This window comes from Calliopsis andreniformis, chromosome 12, assembly GCF_051401765.1.
Source record: "Calliopsis andreniformis isolate RMS-2024a chromosome 12, iyCalAndr_principal, whole genome shotgun sequence".
Classification (NCBI taxonomy): Eukaryota; Metazoa; Arthropoda; class Insecta; order Hymenoptera; family Andrenidae; genus Calliopsis; species Calliopsis andreniformis.
This window is the reverse complement of record NC_135073.1, coordinates 7,257,127-7,277,627: the sequence shown is the minus strand read 5'-3', so window position 1 is coordinate 7,277,627 and position 20,501 is coordinate 7,257,127. Positions and strand designations below refer to the sequence as shown.

The window sequence follows — 20,501 nt, the reverse complement described above, 5'->3', positions numbered from 1 at the left end:
GCACGTACATTTATCACGGCCATTGCGGCGACTTGAGATTATGCCTCCAACTACGATACAATAAAGGTAAAAGATCGAGAAGAAGCTGCGTAAGAAGCTGGATCGCGTGCCAAGTCCTGCTGAGAGGAAGCAGATAGGTCTGTTAGTATTAGCATAACTAGGCGACCAACTTCAATATGTGCAAGAAGTCATCGAAGAAGCGGACAACCAACCATTTAATTCTGCCAATCGGCATCCTTAATCAGCGCCGCTCTTATTACAAACAGTTATATTCCGCGGTCCACCTTCCCGCTACATTCTATTCCTACGTTTTTCTTCTTCTGAATATGTTTCCACTTTGCTTTAGCACATTTGTCTTCGTTTCACTTCGCGGATCGTGAGTTTATACCTTACTCCGACGTTAGAGGCGAAAGGACATCGAAGCGTCAAGTAAGACGGGACAGAGAAGAAGGTTGAGAAAGGCTGAGCGAAAAGGAAGAGAAACCGCAGGAGGTAGCGGTGACAAAAAGGAGTAGAGCCTTATATGGAGGAACTCTACCAACACTTGGACGCTGGCCTGCGTTACTCACTTATTATCTAATTATAGATATGTTGCTTGGAGGAGTGGCTGCTGATGTGGATAACGTCCAAGTTTAATGGTTACAGGTGAGAGAGAATTCGCGTCAATTTGTCCTTGGTATGTAGGGATTGAATGTTAAAGAGGTTTGGACATGAAAGTTTCATGGAGTGGATCTTCAGAGTTCAGAAAACTGAGCTTGGAATGCACTAATAAAGTTGTGTCCTATACTGAAGAGCATCAACAGCTCCTTTAGTAGAAAATTGTACTCCAGAGCTATGAGAGAGGATTTAATATTCGTCTTGAAGAAATAACAATGCCTACTTTACACATATTATAGTTATATTATATTTCCATTTATGGATTAAACATACTTATGTAACTATATAAATAATTATTCCTAATAGAATTGGTTGCTGAGTTTGTCTTAGAAATGTGTTCTATGTTATAAACTCATCAGTTAGCAAATAGCCTATATCAAGGGATCACTATAATTAGATGGACCAGTCTTTCTTTGAAACACTTCAAGAACGAACTCGTCAAAAATCTAGGGACACTCTACTTAAGGTGATAGATCACTACCTGTTAGTGTTACACAACCCACATGAAATACAGTACTTACTATACATACGTACATATAAGCCTGAGACTCGATATGAGTAACAAAATTACAGAGATAAGGCAATATTCTGAGGTCAATCTATGCATTTCTGTTTCATCAGAAATAACAGTGAAAAGAAATGAAATAACTCTAAAAAGAAGTTCTTAACAAAACAATACTATAACATGAAATCCTGCAAACTGTCATCAAAACAAAATGTCTCTAAAATCTTCAATACCAGATTACAGATGCACTGTTCCGCAGAATTCTGTCCTACAAGCGAACCTTTCGCCCCAAGTAAACCTCCAATACACAAAATCTGATCAGCAAAGATTTCCTGACAAGTCGAAGGAAATACAAGGGAAATTACATGACAGCAACCAGAGGCAAAGTCGCGTCGCTGGACATAGAGGAGAATTGCGAAGTTACGGAGTTCGCAACGAAAGTAGGAGCTAGAGCAGGGAAGTGGAGGATGGGGGGACCTACGATCACGGAGGTGCTCATAGGTATTCCATAGTTCGCAACAGTTAGTTATTTCTTGTTTTGCGATGTTGGCAACACGTTTTAGTGTCCATAGATGGCAGCGCGGCCCCTCAGTCAGTTGTGCCAACACAAAAATCCCGCATTGATTGATCGACTCGCAACAGCAGCGGCAAGAAGGTCTCTGGTATGAACCGCAGAAAAGAGAAAGGGGGGGCGGTTGGGAAAGGGGAGGGAAAGGGAACAGAAAAGAAATATGAGGGAAAGAGATGGTCGTGAGAGAAAAAGGCACGTGAACCAGTAAGAAATGACGATAAAGAAAACACTACGGTGGTTCATGTTGTCCCCGAAGTACACAGAGTGAAAAACCAAAGGAATGGAACCCGACAGATAGCGCCTTGCCGGCTTTTTAATATGTTCATAATGCGACTACGTTTTTGGCTGGGTCTGTTGCTTGGACCACCTCTAGATCATCGACTTTTTCGATCCTCTCTCTCTCTCCCTTCCCACCGTGTTTCGCCTTTTCCTCTTTCGTTCACGCACAGACGCTCGGACGGTTCTTCAGGACGGAAGCTAAGCCCTTTTTGTCGGGCCCAGTCCAGTGACATAAAATATGTCTCTGTTGTGCTCGGCCCCCGAAAGTTCCTGAGCTTTTTAGCGGCCCTGCGAGACTGGGTGTCTGTGCGGAATGTTGATGGGCCGTCATCGTCGCTTCGGATGGGGCTATTACGCGACCGACTCGCCTCGAATACTTCGCGTTTACCGATTGACTCGAATTGGCTTTTAAACGCGCCACTTCCACGCGATAACGTGAATTAAAAATTGATGTATTATGGAAAAGCAATGATCGTTCGGATATAAAGAAAAGTGACTGGTTGACGATAAAAATAGATGTAGGATATTCGTTCAACGTGAAAGTCGATAAACCAATGCTATGTAGTAGATATTGGCAACTATTATAATAGTGAAAATATTATGTAAAATTAGTTTATTTTTTGATGACTTAATATTGTATTCTGAAGAGTTACCACTGTTTTGTTATATAATAAAACTACAGATTTTTTTATTGCATCTGTAGTATTTCAATGTTTTGACAGTAACCTGATTTTATGATACTGCATAATTTTCTTATTTTGAACACGAGCTCTGCATGGCCCATTATCAATGTTTGCAAGCTGATATAAAGAATGAGTTCTAATTAATATTACATACTACTTTGCTACTCACCATTGGAGTAGAGCAAGTGCAGACTATACTGGATCCCATTATTTGTTTTTTGGCCTTCGGATTCCTGGAAACAAACGAAACGTATATCTATATTTGCTTTTTAAAAGTATTTGTGAAATAAATTATATTTTATCAAAAATATCAGATAGTAATATTGGAATTTTACAATAGTTACTTGAAAAGAAGAATTAAAATAATTATTTTATTATTTAGAATAAATCCTACTATCCATAAACAACTATTTACGGAAATACAATATCTGATATCCTAATCGCTCTCTGTAGCAGGTGCTAACAATAGTAATTTCGCTACTTTAATAACCAAATTTAAGTCGACGTGTTACATACTTAGTTACGCCAACATACACGAAGTTCGACATGAAATCTCATTAATCTCACTGAATTTCGAGTACGTTTAAATCGCTCTGAGTAAGTAGTACCGGAAGACATGGTACTTCCCATCCCCCACCGTTCTTCACGCCCCACGTTCTATTTTAATTAAGTGCACCGTGACGTAACTCTCGCGCCTGGTCTGCTCCACCTCACGCTAATTATTAATTTCTTGATGTGCTGGTAAGAGCCGTGTCATTACGTATGGCGTGCGATGCATAATTATCATTCAGTCCTGTTGACGAGTCATGCGTGCATCCCGCCATATGCCGCGGCCGCGGTAATGCATTTTCAACCATCTATCTGCCTCTGAAACACCTACGGCTCGACCACCCTCGCATCGTGCCCACAACCTCTAGTCGTGCACACGATCTTTCAGCAGAATCGATTTTACGTAAAATTAATATAATTGCAAGTATCTATTCGTTGCTTGCGCGTACGTCGATGAACGAGCGCCGTGTGTTTCATTATTCAGACCACTTGGAATCAGAATGGTGTTATAAAAGAGGTTTAACCATTTGAGTGAAGATACATAAGACGTTCAAATAGAAACAGAATTGCTTAGTTATTTTGGAACCATTTAAAATCAATCTTGAAGGAAGTACGTAAAACTAGTTTGTTTTAGGAAGACTGAAAATATACTATAACTTTTTCTTTCTTAATTGATCTCTATTTCGTTGTCAAATTAGCTTCCTAAGTTTTCGGAAGTGAACTTCATTTATAAGTGATATTCATTAATCATAATTAGCCTTATTTTATTGAGCATCGCCATTTTATTAAAATTCTTCACATTTGAAAAAAATTCACTCTTCAACTTTCTTGGAAGTACAAAAGTAGTATTTCAAGCGGTAGAATTAATGGAAAACCTGATACAGTTTAAACTTAAATACATCTAAAACTGAGACGAATCTCAATTATTCATAATATTCTGATATTCAAACTTTTAATTATCTGGTACAGTACAAACAAGAAAGAAAAACAGAAAAGTCTACTAAAATATCTACTAAGTCTTGAATAACATTAAAAGATAAGGAAAAGTAACCATCAAAGGAGTGTTTCAAATTTAAATTTCTTTTTAAGGCCACTGTATCAAAACTCTACTGCATACAAGCAGTTATCACAATCATATGACCTACCGATGAACTGATTCTCCACAAGTCACAGCAGATCCAAGTTAACCTCAAGAATATCCAGAGCAACCGGTCACCAGATTCTCCAGTCGCAGTAGGAAGTTTAAAAACCCGGCGAACCGAGTCGAATCCTTATCGCTGCGTTTTTCCAAAGCCACGTGAAGGCAAAGCTCGCTTCTCTACAGAACTCCGATCACGGCTCGTATAATCGTCATTACACCGGCAGATCGACATCACTCTTCCCTTTTTTCTCGAAATCCCGTCGTTTACCTCTTTCCTGTCGCTGACGTTCGTCGCGGCCATTAATCTCTAAATTCGCAGCCGCGCACGATGGACGTTAATCGGGTATATGCGCGCGGATCGGCCCGACCGACGACTACTTTTTAATTAAATAAGGATAAAAAGCGGATAGAGAACAGGGAACGAGCGCAGAGACCCTGTATTTACGTAGGGCACCAGTTTCCGGGAACACTGCACGCTTGCCATCGCGCTGACACGCTCCATTTACGAGCTTTTATGCCAGCGGCTCGTAGCCAACGACAGCCGTCTAATCGATCGTCGGCTGATTCTACTTTATTCGAATAATTGAGAGCCCGTAAAAATATGTAAATGCGTCTGGTATCTGGAGTCAGGCCACGGATAAGCGAGGGTGAGAACAGGCGTAGGCGCGCGCTCAGCCGCAAGCGGCTACTCGACACCGGGACTGATCTATGTCCCCGGTGCATGACCCTAATTAATAGGGAGCCCATGCAATGCAACTGTCCCAGTCATGTGAATTATACATAGACATGCTCTTAGAACAGGCAGGAATTGAGATATCTGGATAAGCGATGCAAATCGAAGCGAAGGAATAGGAAGTGCACTTGTTGGTTGACTTGCTAATGAGCCGTTTTAATGGCTCGTCCGTTGGTCGATCTGTTTATATTGTGGAGAGATCCGCTCGGTAATTAGTGGAAGTTTGCGTGAGTTTGGAATTTCGCGGAAGGCTTTAGTACTTTTGCGTGACTGCTGTTATTTTTAAATGGATTCTAATGACATTATTAGCGATGGGAAATAGGCACAATATTTGTATCTAAGATTGTGCTAATTCGCTGCTGTATTGTTTTTCTTCTAAGAAAAAGGAAACACTTTGGGAGTGATACTACATTTTAGCTTTCAGAGTAGGTACCTGGTTTCTCCGATTAGTTAAACATAGTAATTATTCGTACATTTTGAATTTTCAATAATTGAATTCATTCAATAATTTAAGAACACGAAATCTTTTCACAAATAGCGAAATTGTAAATAATTTTCCAACTTATGGTTACTTATGAACTGTTATCAAAATACTTCTCCCAACCAAGGAAAAAGAAGGTTTCATTAACAGAAGCTACCATCTACCACTCACTTCGCGTTACACTTCGAAATTCTGTATTCCACCTCGAATGAAAGCAGACTACGTGGTCTGCGCAAATTAGCCGACGATTTATGGCGGATGGATTTATTAGGGGACGTATGTCATTACCCCGAGGCGTGAAAGGAGGAACACACAGGTGGGGAAGAAGTGCGAGGGAGAGAAAGGGAAGCGTTCAACATCGTATAAAGCATCGAGAAAGAGGCGACGAAGAAGGAAGAGAGAAAGGAGAAGGGCGATGAGGCAGGGACTTCCGACAGAGGATCGCCGATATACCTGCAAGGCCTGTCCAGAATTCCAGAGATTACAACAGGGGATTACGCCTCGATAATTTATACGCGCGTAGACCTTGGTCCGTCCGTACGCCATACATCTGGATTTCTGTCGCGTATCTGGAGTATCGGGTGTCCGATGTTACATACACGCAATCGATTCGCGATGTGTAAACACTAGTCACCGCGTACTACTTCTTTTATGTTCGAGCAGAACGGGACAAGAGGAATACGGGAAAATTCCTAAACATATTATACGATGTTATTATTATTTATTCATTAAGGGGTAAATAAATCCTTTAGTGAGACAGCACGACGTGGTTCTGATTGCAAATACAATTTGATGTAAAAAGATCTAGAGGATTTAATAACAATAAGATAGTCTTTAAACTCTCAAGTAGTGTTGTACTTCCTTCATTCTGAGACATCATTAATATTTTCAGATCTCCAAAATCTCTAAAATTGTTATAGGTATCTATTTATCAATAAAACTTCTAAGTGGATATTCCATACTCTTCAAGATTTATACAAATTTATAACTCAATTATAATTGAGGTGAACCGAAATTCTACAGAGTCTGAATTTTTGAAAAACTTATCAAATTATTGAAGACTCATCGGTAAACCGTACTTAAATCATTGATAATAGTGGAACTGATTAACGCCAGAAGGCCTAAAACCATATACCTACACGATTATGGTTGCATGATCAATTCTAAATGATATAGATACCATCTTACGATACTTAATTTTAACAAAAATTGTATTATATGCCTTTTCTGCAATACAAAAAATTGAATTTGTATTCCTCCCAGAAAGAGAGAAATTCAACACTTGTCTTTCTCAAAATAGAAATATAAAAAGACACAATCTAAAATATAGAATTAATGTTTGCATTTGCAACTCGTGTGGTTCTGCCTCACAACCTTTTGTTCCCATATTGAAAACATCGCCTAATAGATTCCTCGATCATGTTATATCTCTTGAAGCAAGTATACAAATCGACGCACCCGTTCGTCCCGAGTCTCTCCCAGCGCAACGATTTCTCTTGCGCAAGAATGAACGCTCGAATCGCGATGGTAGTCAACTTTTCCTTAAACAGCCGTACTAATTGACCAATAGAAAGCGGAGCTCTAACGATGACTGCTCGCTGACAATCGCGTCCCGTTCCAGAACGTTCGCATGGGGTCGCGCGATACATCACCGATCACGGGAGTCACGGAACCAGATATCATTTCCAGCGATGATTTAAAATCCGCTCCGCGACAGACAGACAACCTCGAGCGTCGCCATAAACGTCTCTGAAGGAACGCGATCTCATTCAACGCTCAAATAAGTTATTAATGGCGATGGACTGCTAATTTGATAGGTCTTCACATTAATTGAACGATCAAACCGAATAACTGGGTTTCGCTGTGACAGGGAACTGGATAACCGTGTATTAATAACTAGCAGCAGAGGCTAATTCGATGGAGGATTACGGGAACTGTGGTCTACTTGTTTTGTGAGCGACAGCAATTTATAAAGTGGAAAGTATGAACAAGAATATCGAGATTTTTCGTGTCAATAGGAGATAAGCGTTGAAGCTGTTGATGGTAGGGCAAGATTTTTATCGTAATGATATCGATTGCGAAAAGATTGATTATCAGAGAAATTAATAAAGAATCCCTGTGTTAATATATTTGAGAAAAATTGGAAAATGAAAACTGAAGGAAATTATGAAATTTTCCACTCAGATATCAATTTTCGTTTACTACTATCAAATGAAATATTTGAAAAATAAACGAGTTCTTCATTTATAGGAATATCGTATGCAGTGAGTAATTCTACTGACATGAAATATTTCTTAAATTTCTATTAAAAGAGTTGAAAAACGAAGGTTTAAGTGAGCATTTTAAGTAAACACTTTGCTGAAGAAGCGACAACCGACGTTTAAGAGTACTGGAACAATTATGAATTGATTTTCAAGTGGGAAAACTGTCCACCACTCGAAGGAACGTACGTTCGCAATTGATTGCTCTGAATTAATGCATACTCAGAAAAATCCGGAGATCGAGAGAACGGAACGTATAATGACTTCATTTGAGGAAATTCTTCGGTCTACTTTGAAATGTGATGAAAATACATTAGGTCGTAAATGTGTGCAGAAATTACAATTCAATACGACAGATATGTCAAATATAATTAGACCTCCGTCGATGTTTTACTTTTACACATTATACTTTTATGTGAACGTAACTGTTTGGTTAGAAAATGCTTTAATACGAATTTCATTTTACCGATAAGGAACTTTTGTGAAATGTCTCTAACGAATCGAAGTAATACTTTGAAGTCTTGCAGAGATGAAGAAACTAGTAGGTATGTAGCAGTTTTCAAAGAAGTATCTCAAAGATAACTTTAGAGCACAATATAACATCTTTAATCTAAATCACAATAATCGAAAGGGACAAATATTTGCTAATAACTATATCTCTCATTTAAATTAGCTAGCATCACTACCCTGTAGACTGCTTAAACTCCCATTTGTAAGACAATTTAAAAAAAATAATATCACAAATTTTCTAAAAATCCTTGTCTAATATGATATCTCAATGAAAACACTCTCCACGTATAAACAGTAGCATACCTACCAAATTTTTCTAAATAACACCTTCAACAACACGCTACCTGTACAAAATTTCAATTATTCGGCGATTTAATCAGAAAAAAGCTGTACTGATAAGAAACGATAGGATGTGATCGCCGATAGAAATAGAGGCACAGTGGACGAAGGGAAATGGAAAGAGCAGTTATTGTTCGTAGTCGGTCGGTTCGCGTGACCGCATCGATGCTCTTACGATCGCATCCGTCCATTTCTCACGCGGCCAATGGATTTTCGCCTGTCCGGCTAATTGCTGGAAAAGCTGGAGGTGTATCCTGCCGACTATCGATATGTATACGCATAGGCGGAGCCGTTTAATATTTGACGTCGCCCCCCTCCGTCCCCGATGGAAACGGCAATTATCGAGATAAGCGTACGCGCGCACGATATTCCCTGATGTCATAAAGGTCCACCTCTCCTTTTTCCACTTATTCTCCCGGGAAAACCGGGAGCACTGCGAGCATTGAAATTCCAACGTTGTCACTCGACGCCATCACTTACTTTTTAACCCGATAGCGACGAACATGATCCTCGCTCGATTTTTGCTACCGAGGAAATTCTAACGCGATTCGAGCATGCTTAAGACTATTTCGTGAATTGAAAGACCATTTTTCTTTATTATCGTTAGAGGCATTGTAGATCGGAGATGTATTCTTTGAAAAGATTGGGCTCGAGTGACTCTCGATTTGTATGAGAGAGTTATTTTATGAGTTGAAAGGCCTTCTAAGGTAGTTGAAATTGCCTATGTATATGTTTAAAATTGGTCAATGATAAACTACTTCACTTTGGTTATAGTGAATGATCTAATGTTGAGGAATATTTGCATGAAAAATTAGTCTAATTTACCTTCCACATTTTGAAGATTAAATTTTCTTATATATAATGTAAAGGAAATAGTTTTTGTACTTGTATAGAGATACTTGTAAAAAGTTGTATTTTAATAACATATTATTGTAAGGTAAAGAAGCTTACCTGGTCTTTTTCGACGAAACCCATGAAAGATGTCCTCTCGATTTCGATTGGTTGACCATGACGATCGTAAAGGGCGATCACGAAGTGGAAAAAGTTACTTTTCCTCAAATTACTTGGCGGTTGTTTCTCGAAGTGTGCTCTGCCCACGCCGACTCTGTAATTCATAAACAGCAGCAATTGATTATTCTGTTCTATATTAACATTGATCAAAAGGCTGATTTGTTTCGTAATTCTATAAGAAAGAAGTACGTGTAAGTCTGTATCAATTTCTAACCACGTATTTGATAAATACAGGATTTAATGATACGACGTATATCATTAAACACTTAATAAAATAGCCTCAATTTTATACGTACACGTATATTATAATGTATTTTTGCAATTAACTAAGGTATTTCTTGAAATGTTATAGACCAAGTTTAAAAGAATGCACTCTGCGAATCATACTGGTAAACTAAGCTAAACTAATTCATAAGTTAGTCATGGCGCAGCGCAAACCGCGCGAAATTCAAACATTATTGTATACAAAGGATACTTTATGTTATAACCGTGGAAAAGAAGAAATCTTCTAAGATTAGAATTTTACATTGTGTTAAATCGTTTTAATGGATACTTATTATCTATTAAAGAATATCCAAATGTTATTTTGTGTTAATAGAGTTGATATTTTCGTGGTAGAGAAATGTCAAGCAAGTTCGATATCTTTCCAAGTAACAATATTATACAAATATAAAAATTTCATTATCTTTTCCCAACATCTTCTAATTAAGAGTTATCATTTTCTGCAACCTCAATACCAATATTAAGAATTGAAATACATAGATTCAATTGCATGCCTCATGCATGCCCCAAACCAAACAAAACTCTAATCGATCTTTCTTCATCCCGTCGCAGCTCTTCCCGAATACATTTGCTTTCACTTGTAACCGCCTCTAGGAATTACAAGTATTTCGTTACGACCGACGAGTGCGAAGAACGCGCGTGCATTCGGTGCCGCAAAACGATGGCTCGATACCAAATTCGGATGTCAAGAATGAGATTCTCTGTCGTAGGGTCAAATAGGTACGTCCTATTCGGCCTTGAATGCAATAAGAATGCCCAAACCGGTAAGAGGAAAGACAAACGAGGTTGTCCGTGGGGGAGCGCGCAGGTGGCCTCGACGCCTTAAAATCCCATTAAGGTCTCATGTGCCGAGATTAGGCCACCGGACTCCAATGCCATCTTTGAGTAATGGCACGGAAAGTCCCCTTTTCGAGTCCGCTGCTTCACATAGTCTGTCTACGCGAGTACACTCGGATTGATTCCGTAATCGATGATTTTTCACCGAGCTGCATGCTACTGTTCATAGTACCATGTCTTCCATTGTTAAATACAGCGACTAAAACCAATTTGGTTTAAAATATACGCGTGTATAACATAGCTTTATTTTGGAGTAATTCAGTTAAACCGTAGTTGTTAAAGTAAAATTTCTTTTCTCGATTCTGAGTACTGTTTATATATAGTGGTTGGATGCTCGTAACAAATTATTGAATCTGAATAATGAAATATTAAAATCTTTAAAATACTAATTTTGACCTTAAACACAAAAAGCATAAAAATGATTTTAAAAACTTGTAATAGTCTTGAATATTATTAATATTATACTATAAATATTGCTTCCAAATTACAAACAATTAGTATTAGCAATCTAATATTCATTATGAATTAACTAACATCCTTACAACTCTTGCTAATAGGAAAATAAGTCTGTTCAACAACACATTGTTGAAATAAACGTTCCAGAAAATACATTGAAGAAAATATTTATAAAATGGTATAGTTCGTCGAAGAATGTACATACTTTCTTTCCTGGAACAGTTACCCTTAATGCAGCTGCGTGAATACTTCACAATCCTGGAATCGGTAACTGTAGGTTTTACAATTTTCTTTTAAACTTCATCTTTGTTTGAGCTTCTCGCCCTCCGTTCTATAATTATACCCTGTTCACGTTTCCCCTTCAATAATTTAAACGATTCTCACTAAACTACATTTCCCAACCCTGTAGGTACATAGTATCTATAAAGCTTGTCTGTGTTTTCTAGAATAAACATATTCTTTCCAGGTATTGTGAGTACGTACAATTTTTCACTGTAGTATTGAAGTAAGTGATCAGTATTCTATATTCTCTTGAAAATATAAGTAATTTTTTATTTTAGGGAGTTTGAAGCTTCAGATTAATTCCATTTTATACCAATTGCAGGTACATCCATCGATTGAAACCAAAATAAATTTTCATAAAAATATCTACAACAGGCAATGTCAGAAAACGCTCATTTTACTCTCATTGTTCACCTATGAACAAACCAGTTGAGTAAAATTTTCAAAAATAATTCCCTTCTCCTAAATATCAAACATAAAATACTCTGAAAACATCATACCACGTCTTCTTTATTTTCTATTCTACACATGTGTTCGAAGGACCTCTACATCACATCGTTGCGCCCGTAACTGTCACAGCACATAAATCTATTAATCAGCCAAGCCCATACAAGTTACGAACATGCGCATCATTAATAACCGCCCATCATACTCGCAAAAAGCAACGAAAAAAAGTGTAAAAAACCACCCTTGAGTCAAACACTACGCCTACCACTATCCAAAATAAAATCAAATTAAACAATTCCCTCTCGCGTTTTCAACGTTCAGGGGAGTCCTCCAATAGAAAACAAAAAGCAATCACCAACAAAACGCACAATCTATCGGTGCCTGTTAAACGATAGACGCGTAAGGCTCTGCGTGGCTTGACGCATGGTCGGGCACACGGCGCGTCGGTTAAAAACCGCCGCGGAGAAATCGCATTATCGGGTGGCGCGGTGCGGGCTCGCGGCACCGCGATCGCGGCTGCGGCGGTGGCGGCGTGAAGCGATAAAACGATCGCGCGGGTGCGCGGAATGCCATCAGGATGGACTCTCGGAGCGGAAAACTGAATCGACTGGACCGAAAATGAATAGCGGCAGTTTTGCAGCACATTTGCGAAATAAATGATGGTATCGGCGGTGCGTTTGTCACGGCAGGCGGTGGGATGTCGGTCTGCTGGCAGGCAGAGGAGGCGGAGGAGGTTGCAAGGGGTTTACCAGTCGGGTATTCCGAGGTCGAGGGGGGGTCGGTGAATCCAGTGTAGAGCCAAGGGGAAGGGACAAGCGGAGGGATGGAGGGCACTGGGGTGGCAGGGAGGCCACGAGGGGAGTGATGTACTGCCCGTGTCGATAATTATCGGTGGCTGATTAACCGGCCGCCGGTTCGCGCCCCATAACTCTCGACGTCCGATTATTTTGCCCTGTTTGCCATGCACCAATTCCTATATAACGTCTAGGCACGTCCTGCTGCGCCGTTGCATTATCACCTGCGGTGCAATATTGTTGCGCACCTTTTTGGGGACCGTTGCGGGATGCGGAGCACCGCGATCGCGCGGTTTCAAGACTCTGCTCGTTAAAATGACAATATGTGAGTACGTGGGCGCATAGTTTATTATGCCTAGCGTTCGAGATAGGTGTGACGGTTATTGGATCGTATTGGTGCGATTGATTACCGTTTCAGGGTAATTTCTTTGAGTTCTTGATTCGCCAGTTGTGTAGGTATTGCGTGAAGGATTGTGTTAATGAAGATTACTTTGGATAAACAGGCGATTGATCATTGGGATCTAATTGGGGAAGTAAATACTGATAATAGCGTTACCATAAAATACCTATTGCTCGATTGGTCTTTAAATCATTCAAATATGCAGAAAATTCTAGAAATATTTAAGAGAGCTGCTATTGATAGTGTCAGTCTCTCAGTATATATTATCAATAGATAATCAATGTTTTATGACATGTATATTGCAATTCCATTTAAACTTTCAAAAGGATCTATATAAATTGGTAAATAAATTTTTCATAGAAAAATCCATGTATTACTAATGCAAAGGCTTTTAAGCATTTGGTGTTAAAAACTTTTTGACTAAAAATGCTGCCAAAGTGTTCGCGATGTTTCAGTAAACGAGAGGTTTTAAAACAGGGAAACCAGGAAACGTATACACCACGTGGATGCAGAGAGCGGATCAGGGGTAGAGGCAATTTAACTGCCTGGTATAATTATAATCTCGTGGCGAAAGAGCGCTTCATGCCAATATTCCTTTATTAAGCGGCTATTTTTTGCGTCATTTCATACCCTCACTGCTTGTTACCTGTGTCCAACATTTAGAGTTTATTCAATCCGTTTATCTCTTCATATAGTTAAACAGCTCGTTTTAAACAGTGTAGACATAAAAATATACATATGTATTATTTCACATTTTAAGTCTTTTTTTTGTTTAAATGTGTTTTAAAGAAGGCAAATAATCTTTAAGAACAAGTAGAAATTATATGTACATAAATAAAATGAATTTTTTGAGTGCCATAAAAGATGGACTACTAAAAATTTTCACTTGGAATATTTCCACACCTTCAGGCCTTAAATATCTTTACACCTTAACTGAATGCCAGTTAAAACTGACTTCAAAAAGATTGGCAAGATCATACAATTATCTCTTTCGATTCACTCAACTCTTCTCGCAAATTTTTTCTCTTACTCTCATAATTCCAGAGATATTCAAAACGCTAATTCTTATTAGTCCACCCTGTATCTTTGCAAACTCTCTACTATATAAACACCTTGTCCGTCGCGTTTGATGCATTAAACCTTGTCTGTGGATTCTACCTCAATAATTCCTAACAAATATTACTAACCACTTCAGTTTCTTGATGTCATAAAACTATTTAGTACATATAAGACCGTTTTAATTACTTGATGAAGAAACCAAACACTTAAACTACGTGAAATGTGTCTGAGTAGACTTATTTTACTGTCTGATTCTACTAACGTCGCTGCGTCTAACCTGCTGAATACACACCTGCAGTAGAATAAGCCTACACGTCAGACAATTTTATACTTGCGCATGTAGGCGCATTTTTCACAATTAATAACTCAGAAAGGAGACATTCAATGCATTTTCGTCTTACTTTGAAATCTACATTCAAAAGTCACCCTCTAAAAATTCTGACACCTATTATTGAACACTGTAGATACCTGTTTCAACACAAGGCAAGTTAATATGTTTTAAATTGTGTTCCAAAATCATGAACGAAAACTTTTGACAAGCATTTAGCGCCATTTGCTTCGTGGAAACCAGCCTTTACGAAGTAGTGGTGCATCCCATGCCGAGCAATACCGAGGTGATAATTACGGGTCGGATCCGCGCGCGCACACAGAGCATCCACGGATACAATTCGCCACGCGCCCGTTTTCGGATAGCAGATAACGCTCATCGGCGTTGCGCAACGTGTCGCTGCGTTACCTTCAGCCCCAGGGCTCTGTGATCCCGGCCGCGTGATTTTTCTTTCGCGACGATTGAAGCAACGCCGCGATTCGATCGGCCGACAAAGATAACCCGATACACGTCGCACGCCAAATACGCAAATGAAGATGTAGGACGCGATAGGCGCCTTTTCGCGCGATACCAGTTTTTCGTTGCTTCGTTGCGCCCGCCACTGCGCAGGGAAATTATAAGGAGCCTTGGGCTCGGGAAAATGTGGACATAGGGAATGGAGTCGCGGCGAGAAACGATTTCGTTCGATGGAAATTGGAATTTGTAGATCCTGAGATTGAACGATTCGGTTAAGACTGTTTGATTCTGTTTTACTTTCCATGCTGCAATTTCTTTGTGTTGATTAAATATGTAGCGAGAAGAAAGTAGATACAAATTTCTTTTGCGTACTCGCTTAATACACAAGCTGATCGATAAAAAGTATCAGAAATTTTAAGGCGCGAATTTTAACTCCTTTAGACCTGATTTTTTATAAATAAAATAGAGAAAGGTGTATACGTGTTTGTAATCATAGTTTTGATAGTTTAAGTCAGGTATTGAAGTAGTGAAGCATTGTACAATGTAATGTGTACCAGATCTGAGGGGGTAAGATAAAAATTGAACGAAAATCGAGAATGACGAAAATGTGTTTAAAGCTTGGTTTTAGAGTTATTATTCAGAAAACGTCCAAAATTCGCGTGAAATGCGCCTTACTTGGAACTTATTCTACTGCCGACGTGCACTAGTTAGATCAGACACAGTCAGATGAAGTCAGTGGAATAAGTCGTAAGTCAGACACATTTCGCGTAAATGGTAGGTGATTTTTCAACAATTAGCGTGAATACCCTGTATAATGTAGGTATTGCACCAATTTTTTGACAGAATGTTTTTCAACTATTGTATAAATCTGTTAACATAACCAATACAGAAGAATAAGAAATACAAATATCCTGAAATTTTTAGTTTCTAATACATATTATCCATATTTCTGATTATATTCCATTACAATCGTTATTTAAAATTTAAATACTACCTTTTATTAGATAAATTTAGAATATCTGCGCAAAGTGGAATATCAGACACATCTGGAAGACACGATTAGAATATACGAAAATTAAAAGTGTCATACGTCACGCGTGCTAAAAAAGCAAACTTTATTGTCTGCCTGTAATTAAATCCTATGATTAAATTTGCCAAACGAATGTTTAGCAGTGTTGTTTTGTCGGTTGCGGGCTAAATATTGACTCGTGGGCAATTTAAGAGCAGAGATCGTGAAATAACCGTGCAAACTAGTCTATACTTTACAGGGGAACACCCGGCAACCTATGCTATTTGCGCACAATGCATTACGGGCGAAATATGCGGATAACACGAACCCACGGATATAGTTACGAATTCGTGGATAAAGCAATCGCAGAGAATTACAATAAATCCGCAGTTAATGTATACCGGCGGGTGTTAGTTATTACGAGTTGGCCGAAGCGCACTCTATTTACGCTCGCATCCAACGTGATTCATAATGCGCGCGGAGATAATGAGCAATTTGTAATATATCCGAATGTAATTCGCAGCCAGACCGCGTTCCCGCGGATGCTGTTCAATTTAACGCTGCGTTTCGCTCCTCTTCTTTGACAACGATTTATTAATTCGTTCACTGTTATGGGAGTTTGCTCGACATCGTTAAATCAAAATGAACAGAAAAAGCGAACGGCTGTTTTCATTTCTGTGGAATTGAACAAACCTTCGGATCAGTTATATGAAGATTTCGAGGTTTGTGTAAATTTGGAAATTAAGTAGGCATAAAGTAAATATAAAAGTATATCTAAATATAATAAGAAAGTAAATAAGGGTTTAATATAACAGTGGTACCTACTCTAAAAATTCAGAGTGAACCCTGTTGTTAAATATTAAGACCAATCTTTTCATAGATATTCGTTATTAAATCAAGAATGTAATCGAGATTGAGGTGATGGAAAGACAAACTCAAAATGTATGGAAATCTTCATGTCTTAGAAAATCGAATTTGCAGATTTCTCTTTTTATTTTGTAAACCTTTCATCAGACAGTTTCTATTTTAATAGTTTTATTTTTAAAATAGCAATAGTGCGCTTCAATTTTCTGCAATTCAAAGCATCTAGTTTACGAATAATTCAAATTACCAATTAACGTACCACAATTCGCAACATAATGTTAATAAATAAAGATAGAAGTCAAATTTACAATTTTATATACGCACCCCATTAATTGAAGGTAATCAAGCATTCGCAAAACTTTTTCAAATATAAAATCTTGTTGGGGCAAAACTTGTTTTTATAATTCGACTCGTGTTTCTATCTCACCCTTTTATTAATATAAAAACACACACTGCTCTAATGATACTAAATTTCTCATAATATCAAGTCAGTCTCTTAATTATATCCTGTAAAACGTATTTCCTGATACGCAAAAGCAACAATCACTCCTAACTTTCGCCCCCGGAACATTCCTTTTACTTTCATCCCCCGAGTCGCAGAGAAAGTCATCGTTTTTTCACGGGCGACACATCTCTCGCCCCTTCGTCGGTCGCGATGGTTTGTTGCTTCATTAGGTGGGTAACTTTTTTAGGGGTTTTTAAAAAGCGTGAGAGTTTATGTCTGTTTGCCGGGAGTTTTAAAACAGTTTCACCAGCCGGTCTGGCACCCTCTTTTCGACTCGCGCTGCAGCACGTCCGTGTGTTACAACCACTCTTCACCAAGGAAACGAAACTTTCTGTCGTAAATTCGAGCAGAAACGATCTCGACGTTTAACATTTTGTCTAAGCCACTTGTCTCAACTACCTCGGCATTGTTTCAATTAAGCGTTGGATAAGAAACCTCTCTGAATCTAATCAAATCTACAATTAATATAGGATCAAAAGTAATTATTTGATAAAGTTTATCTTGAATGCTCTTGTAATTACACAAGCAACGATAAGTCTACCTAATAAAGTCGTATTCTACTGTAGCGTTCATTACATGCATTCGTGTCTTAAATTGTCTCCTGTCTGTTTATTGCATAAATCAATTCTTTTGCAATAATAACGTATCTCTTTAATCCGGTAGACAGACCCAAGAAGACTAAAAGCATGAAAGTAAGAAGGAACATTCAATCTCCCACAAAGTTCTAGTTAACTTTTCTACAATCTACATTTCCCAAAATTTGCAGCCCCAATACAGAGGACCTTAATTTGTTAATCATACCAATACCACTAGTAACGATCTTCTAAACCAGTAATCCTTATACTGTTAGCAAGAGACATTTTTCTCGTGTTCCTTTCAAATGCAAAGCATTCCTAATATCCCGAAGGGAAAACAATCGGAGAAAGAGGAGGTTGGAAAAAAGAGAGGAGAGTAAAAGGCGCTAAAATTCTCAATTACATTAACTCGATTCCGGTCGCTGGCTCCCGTGTCACGCTACTTGGAAGGGGTTAGTTAAGAGAACTGCTATTGGATTAGCGCATCCCCAGCCCCGGTCGGTTTACCTCCTCGGGCCCGCGTATCTGTACCTTCGTCGTTTGCACGTCGTACAAATCCCTTAAGCGAGGCTGCAATAAAACACGGTTTACCGTTCGCCAAATGCAGCTACGTGTGCACCGTTTTGAAACGGTCGGGCTTCCAAAGATAAACTGGGCATTTGTTCTCCTGCCACGAACCACGGAGATACATTGTCGCTGCCTGATAATGCGGCATAATTCGATCCTGTTCGCGGGTCCGACCGCCGGTATGAAAAACGTAAATCGATTTTTCAGGATAGATCGGTTTGGTAGTCTTTCGAACGACGTAACGTTCAGGGTAGAAGTTTCGAGAAAAGTTTAAGATTAAGTGAATCATGGGAATAGTTTTTTGGAAGTACCTATCGAGATACAGTATTGTTAGCTAATTTCAGTGATGGATAAATCTAGACTAAGGACTAATAAAAATGTTAAGTTAGTACAATGTCTGTTCTCTTCTTTTTGACGAGTTTTTAAGTAACTAATCTTCTGTTACAGGTGTTTAGACAGGTTGCAAGGTAATGGTGCATTGACGCTATCCGACGGCTTGTGGCGGGGTCATTCTTTCTTTTCAATTTTCTGTTATATTGTTTATTATTGGCTTTAAGTTAACTGGAGATTTGACAATGTTGCTTTTTGTTATGTTTTTGTTGCTATGATCGCGGAAATTAATGGGAAATGATAAGATATAGAAATAAAGGCACGCGATAACTTAATTTTATGTTAAATTTCTATGTTGACTTTCTTAAGAAGTGGGTGCTTACTTTGTTACCAGCATTAAATTAATATTGGATAGTAACGGTTGAATAAATGAAGGATAAAACTGATTATTACGTATCGATATCGACCTTGTGCCGTCGCTTCGTGGAAAGTACGGTGATAACTTGGGCGCTAGCTTTTTCTTTGTTTTTGAAAAACGTGCACAGGTTAATGGCATAAAACAAAAAAATCACTCTTTTTGTTAGGTGTGACTTAGGTTAAATTAAAAGAAGATAGAAAAACAGAAGATTTAACAAACATTTAACGCTTTCAGCATTGATTTTTATACAGATTGTTGAACAGATGAGATCTAATTCTATCAAGATGTATTAAGACACTGAATTCTATGCAAAGTTAAAGTATATTAATTATCACTTCAATTTACATGAATGAAAATAAAATTTGTCAACTTTTACAGTAACAAATGGAGCAAACTTTTCTTCTTTTCTTGTCCTCTACGTAAAATCTAATCTAACTCAGGAAATACAATTACTGTAAAGAAGTAAAGACACTAATTGAACAAAGCTTGAGTACGCTACTTTTTGTAATTGCTATAGAAGATAATAACCTTCATAGCAAACGTTCCCCATTGCAAGGCATTTTACCTAAAACTACTTGTAAGTAATACTTTAAAACCTACAAACAGAAACCCTCTGCAGTCTTGCCACAGTAACTCAAAACAAAAACACCCTATCTACACTGTCTGTCATATAGAATACTGTCAAAACTTCAGAGTTACCTCGACCTAAGCAAACAAATCCCTAATATCTACTCTACATAGGCAACCACCATCTCAAAGACAAAAACAGTTCACGAACTCGTCTAAGACGATCTTAACCTGTCACACTCCTAACAATACGAATTCTGAACTCTAACCTATAAAATACTTAAGTTTGAAAAAGGAAGTACTCACGTTCCGTTATCGGCGAGCGCGGGCTGTGGCCAAGCACGTGGCACGGGTTCCTCCTTGAGTATCTGCCTCATGTCCTGAGGCGCGAAAACGAGAGGCGCCCGCGGGTGGTGATGAGGTGGCGGCGGTGGCGGAGCTACGCTCGCCCCGTACAGCTTACGTCCCCAGTGACCCTCGAGTTCGACGGGGCTTCCGCCCCCGGTGGTGGCCCCCGTGCCACCCCCTGCGCCGAGTCCGAGCCATGGCGACCCCCCAGCACCCACGATCGTGGAGCTGGGCAGGAGACCGCTCCACTCGTCGGA

The 20,501-nt window shown here is 38.8% G+C and overlaps 1 protein-coding gene across 3 annotated transcripts in view; it reads right to left on the bottom strand.

Annotated features, from left to right (window-relative positions):
* Kn (EBF transcription factor knot) overlaps positions 1 to 20,278 on the bottom strand; it is a 111,436-nt gene extending 91,158 nt beyond the window's left edge. For all 3 annotated transcript variants that reach the window (XM_076388511.1, XM_076388512.1, XM_076388513.1), the window contains exons 1-3: positions 20,203 to 20,278; positions 9,661 to 9,814; positions 2,865 to 2,928 (exon numbers count right to left, since the gene is read on the bottom strand). In XM_076388511.1, coding sequence (XP_076244626.1) covers positions 2,865 to 2,928; positions 9,661 to 9,814; positions 20,203 to 20,273 — 289 coding nt within the window. In that variant the 5' untranslated portion in view covers positions 20,274 to 20,278. The remainder of the gene's footprint in view (positions 1 to 2,864; positions 2,929 to 9,660; positions 9,815 to 20,202) is intronic.
* Positions 20,279 to 20,501: the final 223 nt, after the last annotated feature.